This window comes from Protopterus annectens, chromosome 1.part1 (assembly GCF_019279795.1).
Source record: "Protopterus annectens isolate FY-2018-M chromosome 1.part1, PAN1.0, whole genome shotgun sequence".
In the NCBI taxonomy this organism is placed as follows: domain Eukaryota; kingdom Metazoa; phylum Chordata; order Ceratodontiformes; family Protopteridae; genus Protopterus; species Protopterus annectens.
The window spans coordinates 1,948,169,681-1,948,187,463 of NC_056726.1; the positions used below are offsets into that span (position 1 = coordinate 1,948,169,681).

General features: G+C 42.4%; 1 protein-coding gene across 1 annotated transcript in view; it reads right to left on the bottom strand.

The window, feature by feature from the left end:
- LOC122816779 (solute carrier family 4 member 1 adaptor protein) overlaps positions 1–17,783 on the bottom strand; it is a 937,474-nt gene that overhangs the window by 839,933 nt on the left and 79,758 nt on the right. The window contains exon 3 of the mRNA XM_044089801.1: positions 16,356–16,481. Coding sequence (XP_043945736.1) covers positions 16,356–16,481 — 126 coding nt within the window. The remainder of the gene's footprint in view (positions 1–16,355; positions 16,482–17,783) is intronic.

Below are 17,783 nucleotides of genomic sequence, written 5' to 3' on the forward strand. Positions count from 1 at the left end.
AGCTTCTGCTTCGGACACCGCGCGGCAAGAAAGACTGAGGAAAATGGCGTCGGCTGATGCCTTTATACCCAATTGACAGCAGCAGTGACGTCGGGTGAAGTGCGACATCAGCCGAGGCCAGACCCAGACTTTGGAATCCGGCCGACCGAAGGGCTGCCTGAGGCAGGACAACCCATTTGTTAGGACTGCAGATGCATCCTTGAAGGACATCTACTTTAAACATATCAGTAATACCTATTATTAAGCTTCCAACAATTAACTATTAATACTGTAAAAATGATCAAGAAAGAAAACAGAAAAATCTTAAACCTACCTAACAGCTATTTACTATGTGAGCATTTATCATAAACTACACCTTACTGTAACAACCATTAACAGCAAGAAAAAAACAGCAAAAATATTAAGCTAAATTAACTGAAAAAAGATACAATACTGGCAGAACTCTCAACTATGATATGAACACGATTGCAGCAAATGAGAGCTGAGGAGAGGTGTTACAGTGGAGTATTATGAGTAGAGGCTACAGATCTCTTGCAGCGGAGATTCTGAGAGGGTAGGCATCACATCAGATAACCCTCAGGTTGAGAACGGACAGAAAAGACAACATAGGACCTCTATGTTCAACATATTGATCGCTGTTGCAGTAGCCTTAGCTATATGGGTTATATCCTGCTAAGGATATAATAGCCTGCCAACTTCCAAAGCTTCAGAGCACCTTCCATGCTCTCAAACTGTCAAGCACTTCAATCTGAGTTGACTAAAAAATATATGTTTTGGGACGAAGCCCTTCAGAGCTTTACTGCTGTTGAAGAGTACTTTCCTCTGAAACTTTTGAGGATCTCAGGCTGGCTGTGCTTTATTTTGCTGAGTAGACAAGTTCCCTTTAGGGAAAACCACTTCCCTTTTCTTAATTTTGTAGAGGTTTTATTACTTTCCTCTTCAGTAAAGTTATTTTAATACTAGGAGTGATGTGTTTTAACGGACTGCCTTGAGACAGTAACATATTTTTAAATGGAGCACTCATTTTTTCTGTCAGTTTTAAAGTAGTGTAAAGTAATTTTTTTTCTGTGGAGAAATTGTGTTTATTTTTCTTTTGTGGGAGATAGCACATTATTTTAAAAGTGTTTTTTCGTGTGTTTTTTTTTTGTCAAAAAGTAACTTCTGTGGACTGGTATTATTTAAGGCAATTGCTAGTCATCTTCTCCAGAAGAGACACCATTTTCATCTTGATCACAGAACTACCAAGTTCCAGGGTCAGTTTTTCTTCCAGCCACATAAACAAAATATTAAGCAAACCGCTTTTGAAACCCCAGCAGGCTAGCGATTTGACTCAGCTGCAGGTGGAGGATTCTGCTGTGGCCATTTGTTGTACCTCAGAGCACCTACAGCCACTGTGAACTGGGAGTTAGCCACATCTTTCTGTGGCTTTTGTGGTCCCATCAGTGTGCAAGGAAGACCCACTCTTGTAGGTCCAGGGAGCGGGAAAAAGAAAGGTTCCTCTGTTGTGTCAGAATGCTGTTCCCATCCCTGGAGAAGTAGCTGCTGCCATTAGTAATGCGGCTGGTCCCGGTTTTCCTGTGGAAAGGAAACAGAAAACCAAGCATTTACCTACTCCTCCAGGTCTGGCTCAAGGTTTAATTCAAGCTATTAATTCTCCTTTGTAAAGTAGTTTCTGTTAAACGAAAGAGGGATTCATCTTTTTCTGAAGAGATTCAAGATTCTAAATCTGAGCAGGCAGATGCAATTATGGTTACCTTTTTTCCCCCCCTCAGAATTCTGATTTAGACTCAGGATCCGGAGGGGGGGGGGGGGGTATTTTTCAGAGACTACTGCTAGAATGTGCCAGTGTTTTCAGTGAGAGAACATGGGTGTTTTTCATTCCTCAGAAAATACTAGAAGTTGCTACAGAAGGATTTTCCAGAACCCACACCCATTGCACCTGTTCTGTCTGCTTTAGAGGGTGTGTGTGTGTGTGTGTTACTGCCTGCAATTTTCCTGACAGCCAGCCAGCTGCCCCTACAAAGGCAAATAAGTTCCTCAGTCTTTTAAATTTGTATACATCATTCCCACACTTGGCTCAGCCGCTATAGCTTTGGTAGATCTCACTGCTGCTAAGCACTTAGTTACTTCCAATCCTACTCTTTCTGATAAGGATGAGAAATTATTGGTAGATATGAGGAAAAAATGTTTACTTCTGCAACTTTTATTTTCAGAATTTTGAACAGTCAGGCTTGTATGTTAAAGTTTATTCTGACAAACTGTGAACGAGGAATGTTTTATCTGCAGTTTCTTTTTGTGAAGCAAATCTGCTTTAAATAACATAGGTTTCGTCTACTGCACAGGTCACTATTCATTGCATGCAGTATGGTAGGATTCTGTTAATACTTTCTCTCCAAGGCTATGGCCACTGGCATTGTTTTAAAGAGATTTGTATGGCTGCATTATCAGAACCTCCCAGATGATGTTAAAAACGAGATTTTAAATTCTCTATTGAGTAAAGATTTAGTGTTTGGCCCCTCTGCCACAGAGGTAATCAAAAAGTGTGATAAAAAGGGGACAAGCTTATCCAGGAAATCTCTAAAATTTTGCACCCCTCTTTTTCCAAATCTGTCCAAGGGATTTTCTATCACCTCATCCAATTTTGGCAAAAAAACAGAATAAGCAGTCTGAACAAAATTCAGGTAAAAGACAATTCTTGTGATACCCCTAGAATGATAAAGTGGTATCTGAAATCTCTTTGGTCCCAGCATCATCACCGTTTAACTTTTCAAATCCCAGCACTGGGGTTTGTCAGAAGAGAAATCTTTTGCTGGAGAAAACAGGTATCTTTAAATCCAGGTATCCCCGTTTCCCTGCCTGTTCCATAGCACTCACCACACATGCTTCAGACTTTGCTTAGGAAGCAGTTCCACAAGGGATAAAAGTGCAGGGGGTGTGGGACACCAAGGATAGACACAAGCACCTAAATATCAAGGAGATGCTTGTCCTGATCAAAGCACTCAACTCTTTTGAACCATAGACAATACCACAGTTATGTGGTACATCAACAAGCAAGAGGGAATCAGGTTGTACTCCCTTTAAAGATTAGCCATGTTAGCTTGAGATATAGTTTCACACAGAATCACACTCTACAGGCATCCTACATTCTGTCAGAGCAAAACTGTATAGCAGAAAGGCTGAGCAAGACCAGGGCTTACCCTCACAAATGGAAACTAGATCAGGGACCAAGATTTGATACATCTGTGAGGAGTTCCTCAAGCAGACCTCTTTCCTTCCTCTCTAATCAACTGGCAAGATTTTGAATGTTCCTGTATGCATTTCCACCCTTTCAGAGATTCATAGACTATTACTAGGCTAACGACCCGAGGGGCCTTCCTTAGCCTAGCCAAGTTTTTTTTCCGAAAGAATAATGATGCCTGCATCCAGAGACTGAGGGCCAGGTATTTATAAGTTACCTCTGTCCATAACGAACATGGGTGCCAGGCCTGGTGTAAATTTCCCATTCCCCATCCACTTCTCTAGGTTGTGTTTAAATGGAGTAACAGACGAACTCCGCCTCATATGGATGGAAAGCCTGTTCCATAGGTGGGAGTGTCTCTGGGACACACATCTGTCTTTGCAACACGTTCGGTTTATGTCGCAGACAAAATTCAGGTCTCTAGATCTTGTATTTCTGGTACTATAAAGTACAGTTTTGTACCTACCATAAATGTAGATGTCCGAGAGGTATGCATCTGCAGTCCTTACAAATGGGTTGTCCTGTCCTCAGGCAGCCCTTCGGTCAGCCGGATTCCAAAGTCGGGGTCTGGCTTTGGCTGATGTCGCACTTCACCCGACGTCATAGCTGCAGTTCTTCGGGTATAAAGGTATCAGCCGACGCCATTTTCCTCAGTGTTTCTTGCCCCAGATGCCAGGTGCCCTCTAGGAAGGCTAAATTTGGATAAATGTAAAAGTTTCCAAATAACAGAGAGCAAATAAAAATAAACATGTATGTACATATATACAAACAAATACACCATAATAGATTCCCCCAGCTAGCTAGAAGATGGGCAAATACCCTAGGAGTACCACAGAGGGGAAGGAGGAGGGTAATCCTGACTGCAGATGCATACCTCTCGGACATCTACATTTATGGTAGGTACAAAACTGTACTATGTCCTTCAAGGATGCATCTGCAGTCCTTACAAATGGGTAGAATACCATAGCCAAACTGGGGGAGGAGGTAATAATAAGATTATGGTGTAGTTAAGATCCCTTGCAAAACAGCAGTGACAAAACCTGCTCGGGATCTGGAGTATAAGGGTAGATTATAATGCTTGGCAAATGTATGCACGGAGCTCCAAGTAGCAGCCTCTAAAATGTCTTTGGTAGCCACTCCTCGTAAAAAAGCTGTAGTAGTGGCTGTAGCCCTTGTGGAATGAGGTCTGATGTTTTCTGGAGTTGTCTTCCCATGGTAAGAGTAACAAAATCTAATGCAATTTCCTATCCACTTAGAGATTAACTGTTTTGAAATTGCTTTTCCTTCCATTCCTGTTGCATATGCTACCAGTAACTGGTCAGTTTTTCTATTGCTCTTGGTTCTGTCCAGGTAGTAGCGCAATTGTCTATGTACATCCAAGGTATGTAATAGCCTTTCTTCCCTGTTCTGTGGGTTGGAGAAGAATGTAGGCAGGTGGATAGCCTGGTTTAAAGATACTCTGGAGACCACCTTTGGCATAAAAGTAGGATTAGTTCTCATGGACACTCTATCTTGATGGAAGATAAGGAAGGGCTGTACTGCCATTAATGCCTGTAATTCAGAAACCCTTCTTGCTGAAGTGATTGCAAGCAGGAAAGCAGTTTTCCATGATAAATACTGTAATTCTGCTGTTGCTGCTGGCTCAAAAGGAGGGAGTGTCAACTTTTCTAGCACAAAGTTCAAGTCCCAAGCGGGCAATGGTGGCTTCCTTGGTGGTTTTACATTTTTAATTCCTCTCAGAAACTGCCTGAGTAGAGGATGCGAGAAGACTGGAGGATCCATGTTGTATTCTGCTGAAATAGCTGATGCATGAATCTTAATGGAAGAATAGGACAGGCCATTGTGGAAAAGTTCTGCCAAGTATTCCAGGATGTTAGCTATGTTTGCCAGTGACACATTTTCCCCTTTTGCTGCACTCCAAATGAGATATCTTTTCCATTTTGCTGAATAAGTTTTCCTTGTTGAGGGTCTGCGAGCCTCCAAGATAATGTCCTTAACCCTTTGAGATAAATCTGGGTTATTTTGTCTTATGCAATGTTCCAGGCAGCTAGCTGTAGCGTTTTCAGGTTTGGATGCAGGGTTTTGAAGTTGTTTTGTGTTAGTAGTAAGGGAACTAGGGGCAGAGGCCATATTTGTTCCCGAGACATACTCCTCAGTAATGGGTACCAATGCTGCCTCGGCCAGTCTGGAGCTATCAGGATGATCCTTGGCCGGTCCTCTTTGATCTTCAGTAGCACCTTGTGCATCAAAGGAAGAGGTGGGAATGCATATGCTGTCAGGTTTTTCCAACTGAAAGATAGGGAGTCCACCTTCCAAGCAAGTGGGTGGTATGTCCTTGTGCAGAATTTTTTCAATTGGTGGTTGTGTGGGGATGCGAATAAGTCTATTTCTGGTAGTCCCCATTTTCTTGTAATGGATTTGAAGATGTCTGGATGCAGCATCCATTCGTGGGCATCCGTGGTAGTTCTGCTTAGGATGTCTGCTAGTATATTTTCTTTTCCTGGTACAAATATTGCCTGTAGCTGAATGTTGAAGCTCAGGGCCACATTCCAGAGGTCCATTGCCATCCGGCATAGAGGGTATGAATGTGTGCCTCCCTGTTTGTTGATGTACCACATAACTGTGGTGTTGTCCGTCCTTATCAGCAATTGACCCTGTTGAAGAAACTGTCTGAATGCCTGAATTGCCAGCTTTACTGCCAGCATCTCCTTTTGATTTATGTGTAGGTTCAGCTGGTCTTGAGTCCATAGGCCTTGTATGCACTTGTCCAGCATGTGTGCCCCCCAACCGAGGTCTGAGGCGTCCGTGGTGATAGTCTGGCTTGGTTGAGGGCTGTGGAAGGGCAGTCCCTTGTTCAGTTGACAGGCCTGAGCCCACCATTGGAATTCTTGTTTCAGGCATTGAATTATTGGAATTTGGGTTTCTAGGCTGTGCTTGTGCTGAGACCATAAATTCCTTAGGTACTACTGTAACTTCCTCATATGTAGTCTGGCATGTGGAATCAATATTATGCAGGATGCCATGTAACCCAGGGCTTGCAGGACTTTCCTTGCTGTTAGCTGGTTCTGCGTTGTTAATGCCATGAAATAGAGAGGAAGGTGCTTCTGCTTTTCTGCTGTGAGGGATGCCATTTGATTTGATGTGTCCAGTTCTGCACCCAAGAAGGTTATCCTTTGGGATGGTATCAGCCTTGACTTTTTTATATTGACTGTGTATCCCAAGGCTTGTAGTAGATGAATGACCTTTTTCAAATCTTTTTGTAATTTGTTTTTGTTGTCCGCTTGCAACAGGCAGTCGTCCAGGTAAGGGTAAATCTGAATTCCCTGAAGCCTGCAATGAGCAATTACTGATGCCAGGCATTTTGTGAATACTCTGGGCGCAGTAGATAAGCCAAAGGGCAATGCTGAGAATTGATAATGCTCTGATCCTGCAAGAAATCTGAGGTATCTTCTGCAATTTGGTCGTATGGGGACGTGCAGGTATGCCTCCTTGAGATCTAGAGTTACCAGCCAAGACTCCTTGCCCAGCATGGGAAGAAGTTGCTGTAGGGTCAGCATTTTGAATTTTGGAACAATGAGATATGTGTTTACAGCGGACAGGTCGAGAATAGGTCTCCATTGGTTTTCTTTTCTTGGCACCAGGAAAAGTCTGGAGTAAAATCCTTGCCCTTGTTCCATAGACGGTACCTTTTCTATAGCTCTCATCCTTATTAAGTGGTCTATTTGTTCTAGAGCTTTTGTCTTTTGATTTGGAGGTAGGTTTGGCATTCCTCTCTTCCTTGGTAGAGTATGGAAGCGAAACCTGTAACCTTGGTCTATTGTCTGTAAAATCCATTTGTCTCCTGTGATGTGATGCCAGTTTTCCTAAAATAAGGCTAGTTTTCCGCCTAAGGGTGCTTCTAGTTGTTCCCTGGTAGGGGGTCTCAGAGCCAAGTCACTGTGATTGTCCTGTGGAAGTGGTAGTGGCTGGATCTGTGGCAGTACTTCTCTGGTTGTTAGGCTGCCACTGACGTCCCCTGTAGGCACCTCTGGATTGACCCCTGCCTCTTGAGCGCCTATTCCTGCCTCTCTGTGTTCTGGTGGTGACTGGAAAGGACCAATTCTTGGAAGGCCAGTTCCTACTAAACCTTGGAGGCTGGACCTGTAAGAAATCCTTGACTGTCTGGACAGATTTTGCTTTCTCTTCCACCTTCTTCAGCACCTGCTGTGCAAGGGAGCCAAACAAATTGAGCTTATCCATGGGAGCATCTAGAAGCTTTGATTTAACATGGTCTGGTAAGGACTGCTCTTTTAACCATGCATGCCTTCTGATCACTGTACCAGTCATAGCTGATCTAAAGGAAGCCTCCAGTGCATCATAGCCGCATTTTAAGGAATGATTACTGACCTGCTGAATGTTATGTACCATTTCCTGAAGAGATTTTTTGTCTAATGGTTCAGGCGAGGACAGTTTTTTAGTTAACTGATCTAACATAAATTCCTGATACTGAATCATGTGGAATTGACAGTTTAAGGCCCTAGCCGAAAGAGTAGCAGAAGTGTAAACTTTTTTACCCCATCTCTCTAAGGCCCTAGATTCCCTTTCAGAGGGGAGGGGGTTTTTGGCAGAGGTAGCTGCTACTGCCTTGGGTCCCTGAGAAATAGTTTCAGGATCTGCAAAAGGAGCCTTATACAAATGATAATGTGTGTCCGGAACCCTGTAGTACCTGTCGGGCTTAGCAGGGGCCGGAGGAAGTGAATCAGGAGCAGTACAAGCATAACTAAATGCATCATCTACAACAGTAAGTACTGGGGGATTGGCTAAAGGCCTATGCTGTGGCAAATGCAAAAAGGTCCTAAGCCTTTTCCTAGAGTCTGAAAAATCCTGGCCCTGCCATTGAAATTGTTCCCTCATAGCATGCAAGGTTTCCCCAAAAGAAAATTCCTCAAGAGGAGAGGCAGAAGGAATGGAGTCTTCTGCATCAGAGTCCTCATAAGGAGAATAAGGGCCCTCTGGAGGGTCTGTATTTTCTGAATCATCAGAGGAGTAATCTGAAGAAACTGGCTCAGGGGGCTCTGCTCTAGGCCTCTTCTCTGGAGGTGGGTGAGAGGCCCTGTCAGGGTGAGGTTGGGATCCCCTTATCAAAGAAATAAGATCCTCTGCTAGACTAAGCATTTGAGTACTAGAGCTAGGCCTGTGAGGGGGTCTTAGCAGGCACATTTTTGGTTGATTTTGCTGCTTTAGCCCTGGCAAAAGCCTTAATCGACATGGATGCAGGGGGCCTAGCAGCTCCACGTGCAGGAGTAGAAATATCTAAGGGAATAGTATCAGATAAATCCTGTGAACCTGCAAGAGCAGGTGGGATTTCAGTAGCAGATTCAGCCATGCTGGATGAGGCCTCGGTAGGAGGCAAGCTTTCGGCCGAAGGAAGGACCGAGGACTCGGTTTCAGCCGAAACCGAGACGCTCGCGGTTGACTTAACCGCGGTTTCGGCCGAAACCGCGGACCACTTGTGTCGGTCCTTTTCCTTGCGCTTTTTAGTTAATTGTGAAGTCGGAGTTTCCGACGGCATGTTGTAAGCAAAAGCGGAGCCGAAAAACCCCTCAGCAAATTCCGACCGACGTCTAAGTGTCCGTCGGTTGAAAGAAGCACAGGCTAGACAAGCTGCTACGTTGTGGTCTGGGCCTAAACAAGGTAGGCAGTAAGAGTGGAAATCTTCATGAGGTATTTGTTTCCCACAAGTTAAACAGTTATTCACTTTTTCTGACATCGGCTGAGGCAAGAAAGAGTCCCCAACGGGGTACTTAGCTTTTTAGAAGTCTTCGGTAGTAGTAATCTCTGGTTCTGACCGACCGGCACTTGCGAACAGCTTCTGCTTTGGGCGCCACGCGGCAAGAAAGACTGAGGAAAATGGCGTCGGCTGATACCTTTATACCCGAAGAACTGCAGCTATGACGTCGGGTGAAGTGCGACATCAGCCGAAGCCAGACCCAGACTTTGGAATCCGGCGACCGAAGGGCTGCCTGAGGACAGGACAACCCATTTGTAAGGACTGCAGATGCATCCTTGAAGGACATCTTAAGGCTATTCTAAAGTGTGGGATTTGCAGTTGCCTTGTAAGTGAGGCATAGATCACCCTTCGGCAATCTATAGGAAACTGAGTAGAGGGAAAAGGGCTTTAAGGTGCTCTGCATAAGGTAGGTTTGTTATGCCTTGTCTTTTTATTGCACTGCCCAGTAATCAAGGAGCCTCAACCCTCAACACTGGCAAAAGTGGGGAACATGCACACTGGGAGGATGACAAGTACACACACAGTAATGTGTAATTTCCCTTAACAGCACACAGAGACCACAGTCAGTCTGGAACTGGTTTCTCCCTCTTTCTCTAGATCCCCAATAAAACTCTCTGCTGGCACAGCTATAGAGCCGAGTCTTTAGCCAGGGTTACAAGCAAAGTCCTCCAACACTCTCTCTGTCCACCCAGTGCTTTGTGTCCCTGCCCAAGTAGCTGACACACACACACACACACACACACACACACACACACACACACACACTCTTGGAGATTTGTTTTACACATGCACACACCTGGGAAAGGCTGGCACAGGTTTACTAGCTATGCCCCCCCTTCTGCCCTGACTATTAGGTAGTTACCACTGCCACCAGAACCCTTTATCAGCTACTTTAAGGCCTTATATAAGGGTGTCCAATCCTCCCGTGTAATGTTACTATAATACAAACGGTAGTTTGACCAAGAGACAAGGCTATTAGGAGTGGCCCACAGTGTTACCAAATAAATATGCAAGTACTCTCAGAGCTTAAATATGTCTCACAAATATCAGCCACAAAGATAGCTAATAATAAATAAAAAATAAACAAGACAAAGTTCAAAATTACAGAATATATTGCAGGACAGTCTTGAATAAATAAAGAAAACATCTAAGCTATACTTTACTATATTCCTATCTGAATCTTAAAGCGTTATCATGCCATATAAACGTACAGAACACCAAGCAGGCATAAGTGGTGAGTGGATGTTTCCAGGTCAAAGACAAAATACAAAATGCCCTGTCTCACTCTCTTAAAGAGTTCTTAAATTGAGGTCTCAAATATTGCTGCTGGGACTCTTGCAGCATGACATCACTTTTTGTCACCTGAATTCGGTTCCCAGGCTCACAAACAACCCCCACTGATGCAGCATCTAGCATCTCCCTGTGAAAATGCATAGCCTTCAGATGATTGCAGCTGCTAGAAGACATAAAACAATAAAACACTTACAATACAATGCAGAAGGCACCCTAGTTCTAGACATCCTGTCGCCTTGCTGCATTGAAACTAACTTTTACAGCACAATTATAAAACAATTTAATTTCAACTATTTTCTTGAAGTTTTCCAAGTTAACCCTCTATGTTCTAGTTCTCACTGTTAAAACATATACTGTACATTTACACAGGTACAATAGTTTACATACATTTCTGTTCTTTCCCAGTAGGTGCACTGTGGACACATCCGTAAGCTCCATACTTTACACACACACACACTTCTGTACCAGCAGCTTGACATATAGATAACATTCAGTTCTAATATAGTGGTAACACAAGCATTTGCATTCTGCTGATATTCATAAATGACATATAACTATTTACAAAATTCCAGATAGCTGGGCTGGCAGTACTCCTTTTGTGACATAAGGAACCTCTTATGTCACTCTAGTTGCTGTACATGCCTGGGCAAGTACATACTAAAGAGCATTTTACTCTTATGATTGGTCTGATAAGGGCAAGGTACAGTGGGATAATGATCTCTTTGGACTGATGCCATGCCTTTACTTACACAACATAAAAGGATTTCCTCACCACCGTGGCCACGTGGTGGTCGAAGGTAAGGGTACTGTCTACATGCGTACCCAGATCCCTGAACCACTGGGCCGACTCTTAGGGGTGTATTATAAACATGTTAATTAGCCTGGATGGTTGATTTCCCAAGGAGTACAATTATGTACTTCTTAGCACTGAGTTTAAGACCATGGCTTTAGCACCACTTATTAGTCAGAGATAAACCTTCTTGAAGAATGCTAGTGTCTGCAGGGGAGTTGATGAAAACCCCCAGCTTGTAATCATCTGCAAACGTAGCCATAAACTTTCAGCATTTGCATCCATTTCAAAGAAACAGATGCCAAAAAAGGAGCAGGCCCACTACTGAGCCTTGGGGGATTCCACTACTGTCTGGCCTCTTGTTGGAGGTAGCCTCACCTATTTTAACCTCCTGAGTCCTATCAGTGAGTCAGCTGGCTATCCAGCGGGTGACAAAAGGGTTCATACCTAAATCAATGAACCTGTCTATAATGCATGAGTGGGGTATTGTATCAAAAGACTTGTCCAGTTTGAGGTAAGCTGTGTGCACAGTCTTACCTTCATCCAATTCTTTGGCGACTCTCTCAAAAAAGGCCACCAGATTTAAAAAGGTATGACCTTGCTTTAACAAAGCTGAACTCTGATGGGTCCAGAGTTTGCAGGTTACAGATGTCCTCATTTATCATCTCCATGATAATTCTTTCCATGGCCTTACATATGAGGCTGGTAAGACTTATGGGCCTGCAATTAGCTGGATGAGTCGTTGGACATCCTTTGTGCAGGGGAATGACTACAGCCATCTTCCATTCCTTGAGAACAAAATCTGACTGAAGGCGCCAGCTGAAAAGTGATTCAAGTGGACCAGACAGGTCATATTTCATGCTATTTATTAAACATCCCGGGATGTTACTGGGACCCATAGATGCAGAGATTTTGGCTTTGGAAAGTGCATTAATGACCTGTTCTCAAGTAATGGTTGGAGGGATTGTGTTATGTGCTATTTCCTTTGGACTATCAGGTGGGGAGTGGGGGGTAGAAACTTGAGCTGAACCTGTCATCTCAAATTCCAATAATATCTGGGGGGGGGGGGTTCTAAAGATTCATATGGAATCCCCCAAGATCACTGTGGTGACTCTTGACCAATGCAGTCGTGGTTCTCACTTATTTTGGAAATAGCCAGGGGAAGTTACCACAAGCTTCCTTACAGACTGGACCTACTCGGACAAGAACAGGGGTGTTCGATATACCCCAGCATCAGTCATCTTCAACTGGCTACCTGGATGATAGGGTCTTAATTACTTGTAGGCACTTGTTTACAGAGGATGTGCAGCAAGTATTAACTCATTCTCTCCAATGGAACTCTGGAAGTTTGCACCATAGCTTCCATTGGGCATAGTCTAAACTTGTTGATAAAATCAAATTATATGTTCTCGTATTTCAAACGAACATTCATATCTCTGGAACCATAAGATTACTAAAAAACTGTAAATGGCAAACTCTTCAGTACTAAATATTTTTATAGTGGTAGTATTTTTTAGGTTCTATGTTTTAAATTGGATTTTGTAAGTCAAAGTAAACATTCTGACTATTAAATTTTTAATATTTTGTAAAAACTTACAATATCCCAGTAACCACTCAAGTTACACACATTATTACTAGCATTTTGTTTATCCAGCTGAAAGCTTTTATATGAGGCTAAGCAGTTCTGTCTGTGCTACTTGGCTGTCGAGATATTTAGAAAAGCATGACATTTATGACAATTTAAATACATATCATATGAACAGCAATTAACATCTCTTTACCAGCATTAGACAGAGGTAAAATATCAACACAATAGTGTTTGGCACTGTATAAGGTTTAAGATGAAATATTTTAATACTTTTTATGTAGCGAGGTTTTAAAATGATCAAAGCAAATAGGAACAGCAATATTTGACACCTAGAGGCTTCAATGGGATGTAACTGCAGAGGCACTTACAGGAGTCACGAGGCTGTAATGAGTTAACAGAGGCAAGAAAGCCTGCAACTAGACAATCATATATTAGCAAACAGAAAAGGGTTTCTAGTTGGTGAAAATGACATAACCAGCACCTACTCATGGCTAGTTGTTCTCAGAGTAGGAGTTACTATCCTATGGCTTTTCTTATTCCTCCATCAAGGTTCGATTATCAGCCATTCAGCATGCCTGCCCATAGATCCTCCTCTTTCAATGCAGTCTCATGTCAACATCCTTTTTAAAGGTTTTTTTTTCCCAAAAGAGGCTTCAAAGAAAACCAGTGGACCCTACTTGGAATATTAATTTTCTGTTAGAGAAGCTAACACTTGCCCCATTTGGATCAGCTAATCTGGCTAACTTGAGATTCTTAACATGGAACACAGTTTTACTGACTGCTCTAACCTCTGCAAGAATGGTATCAGAGTTGCAAGCTTTATGGTGAGTCAACCCTAACTCATTTTCCATAGGGACAAGGTTTCTTTGAGAAATAATCCTTTTATGCCTGAAGTGGTATCCGAGATTATGTCACGTTAAAATAGTCATCTCCCAGTTTTCTTTCTTGAACCTTAAAAAAGGGTGAAAGGATACTCCATACAGTAGATGTCCACAGACAACTTGGGTACTATCCTGAAAGGACTAAATCTTTCACATCTTCGGATTTCTTCTCTAGGTCCAGATCAAGCTTAACTACAACCATTCTCAAGGGGCTCCTGGACTATTCTACTTCCGCCTCCCAAATGTAGTTAGCTATGATAATCTACCCATACAGCTTAGACTACTAGAGCAGTGATCAATATGATGAACATAGTATAGTTGTGCAAGTTGAACTTAGCATAAAAGGAGATGTTCAAATGATCACTGCTACAGCAGCAGCTCCTACCCCATTCCCCTTGTTTTTTTGGTGCGTTTATGCCAAGGTGTGGACATTTATTTGTTGCTGTTCCTAGCATTGTCTTTTCAGGGCTCAGCTCCCTCTATCTGCTGACAGGAAAGCTTTGAAAGACTTTGCACCCAAATTTGTCTTTTTGGTCATCTCTGCTTGAGCTGTTTGATATAACCAATATAGCTAAGGCTACTACAGCAGTGATCATCTGAACATCTACTGTTATGGCAAGTTCAACTTACACAACTGTACTTTTTTGTCCATACTACTGAGTCTCTGGATCCAGCAGAAAGAGGCCTTTAATAATCAGTTTGTTCCTCTGATCCACTAACACCCTGGGGTTCCAAAGGAAGAACATACCTTGTAGGGAGCAGAGAGATGAGAAATTTCAAGGCACATGACACAGAGATCATGAAGTTCCTAAGGGGGGATCTTATGATCACATTTAGAACATTTTTAGAGCTTGTTTGCTCCTCCAGCATAACAAACCACTCTGTAATAATGCAAGAGGGCTGTTTAACACACACACTCGACTTACTTGTACAAAGAACACAGGAACATATTCTAGAGTCAACCACAGATGTGAAAAAAAATAACATACCTATATCTATAATCACACGCAGAGACATTAAGTCTTGCGAACAAACTTACTTCAAACTACAAGTAGTAATGGGAAGGATGATGGCGACTAGCACCCAAACACTTGCATTTAAACTTTGAAAGAAAAAGAGAAATGCAAGGGCATAAGAAGTGTACTGTTAAAAACTTATATGGCTAAGAAGGCATAAAAAGATATTTTTATACAACGGAAAAGATGCAGCACTTTCCTGCTACCAATCACGCTGCCTTACATGAAGGTGGAAAACAAGATATGAAGTTGCTGGGGGAAAGAGGCATTACGGAAAGGAAGAATTCTTAAAAAGGTTGGAGGCTGAAGCACTCTGTCTAACTGGATCCAAGTAGTGGCTTGAAGAACTACGCATTGGACCAGATGGACGGATTAAACAGGATCTGCAATCCATTCCAAAAGAAAATCTGCCACTTCACTACCAAGTGAGCTAGCCAGGCTAACGATTCATCCAGAAGAGTACTCAACTGCCAGACATTTGAAAAAAGACAGGCTGGTTGCTTACTGAACAAATAGCTACTTGGGACATTATCCTCTTTTAACTCACGAGTGTGAAAACCTATGCCACATTCTAAATCCTTATACAATGAACATCAACTTCATTTCTGACTTTAGTTACACTCAGATGCAACAGCAAAAGACTTCTCAATTTCTGAACTTAAAAATGGAATTTTCTTCCTCCAAATATATACATTCCTGCTACTGCAACATTCTCTACTAAATGCAAAATAAATTTCTTGCATAATGCTTCCTGCAAATATAGCAATACTATTACGCAAAAAGAAGCATCTCTTCAGTATCCCTCTCTTTACTTACCTGGATACTAACTTTTTTAACCTTACTAACAAGTGATTTTTTAAGCTGGTCAGATTGCTTTTTTTTGGTCACCTTGGACCTTATCTTTACTAGCTCGCCCCCCAGTTCCCCATGATCACAAAGAGTCTACCAGCCATACTCCTACCCTTCCTCAGACTTAGTGTGGTATGGCTGGGGTGGATCTTAACAGCATCCTGGGGACTTGGCAGTCTGTGCTTCCTTCCAGTGTTTTTTTATTATTATTTTACAACATGCCCTAACCCCCCCCCCCCATGCTCGATTGTCTCAGAGGGCAACTCCCCTCCTTGGGCTACACTGCCCCTTAGGGATCAGTCATCAACAAACTTTCTTTTCCCCAGGACAGGCATGCCCATTCCTCCCTGCCACTCAATCAGGTACCAAGATACCAGCTCCTGAGCAGAGTGTGAAAGGTCCATGGAGATCACTGGTCTACCCACATAAAACAAAATAAAAAACATTACCTTGCACTGCAATTTTCATTGCTTTACATTTACTCTGTTAGACCCTCTTTGTAGTCTTGTACGTTTGTGGATGAAAAAGTACTCTTGAAGTACAGACCACTTACTTGTAAACTAAATTAAAACTTAAAGCAACAGGTGACTAAATGCCACACCTGATGTGACATCTCTCAGTGTGGTCTGACCCTGCCTACTCTCCACAGCAGAGACTAAAAAACCTACTTTAACAAACCATTACCTTTCTAATTTTAGTTACACAGTTACTGCAGTGGTTTCAGTACATAACACATTTCTTCATACCCGAGCTGTGCTGACGATTATGTGGCACATGCTACTGAACAGCAAGCCATGTAATACAGACATCAGAATACAAGAAATAAGGGAAACATCTTGTAGGAATTCTGAGAAATGAATTACATGGTGTTACAGTATGTAAATGGATTACGTTCCCACATTCTGCCATATTAGGAATGCAACATCTTACCTTCTCTTTCAAAGAAACCTTGAAGTGCCTTCTTAGGATCCTTAATATACAATGCTTCTCTTTCTTGCTGGTAATCCACAGCAAAAGGGTTTTCTTCACATTCTTCCTCCTCCTCAGCATCTTCCACTAGAAGGAAAGATAAAAGCAATCAATGTCTCCACCGCATGACAAAATATGGAAACTATACAATTGGTACACAGATACACAATGTGGAGCTACAAAATATTTAGCATTCAAGTGAAAATACAGTACACAAAAATAAGAATTTTCAAGCCAAGCCCTCATTTTCATATGGGATGTTGAAGTCAGTACAAGTCCCTCATCACACAATACTATGTAATTGATAAAACACACTTTGACATTTTTATCCCTAAATCATGTTTACTGATCTTACTGCACATCACAAAATCTTACAAACACATTATAAATGTCAAAAACCTAAACATATTTAAAGCCCACTAAGAACATAATACTCATCTTGCACTCAAATGTACTGAGAATAGCAGCCATGCTTCCCACCTTCACACTCTACTGTAGACATACAATGTCATAGCAAGTGCCCCACACACACACACAGGAAGACTCAAGTTTCTTCTATTTGCAAGAATAAAAACAATACATTAAAAAGACAAAAAAGTGTTCTCTCCCCACTATTCTCTTCAGTCAAAATGCACATCTTCCACAGGGGCCAACTCCTCTAAAACTTTTCAACAGAAGTGGCTGTGCCACCTTCCCAAGAATTGACCAGTCATCTGAAGACCTACTCAAGTGGTTGCCAGTGACCCTTACCTACCCTTTACTATATACCAGCCACACTACCCCTTTCACACCCTCAGCTCTGAAGAGCTTCAGCCCAAAGTCATCTTTTAGTCAGCTCTGCTTCAGCTACTTGACAGACTGGGCACATGGAAGGTACCCTGAAACTTCAGAAGCTGGCCCGCTGTTACATCCTTGGCAAGATATAACCCAAACAGCAAAAGCTACTACAGAAGTTATCATCTGAACATCTACCGTTACAGCAAGTTCAGTTTACACAACTGTACTTTTTGTCCGTTTCTCTCGCAATTTATTTTTTTAACTTTTGAGTCTCTGGATCCTGCAGAAGGAGGCCCTTAATAATTAGTTTGTTACAATCCGTTAAAGCTCTGGGTCCAAAGGAAGAATAAATCTTGCAGGAAGCAGAGAGATGACAGACCACAAGGCAAATGAGACAGACTGAAAAAAAAAAAAACTCCAGAAACAGGGCTTCCCTAGCACATCCTTCACTAACTTATCTGTCTTAGACTCTCCTCCTTTTCAAACTATCCTTGGCAGTTAGCAGAAAGGATCAAGTCTATGAGCAGTCACGAGATACTTCCTGTGGTAGAGGGTTTGAATCCCTAACCCTTCATTTGCCTGCAGAGGCACCGGAAGCTGTTGAAGATTGGA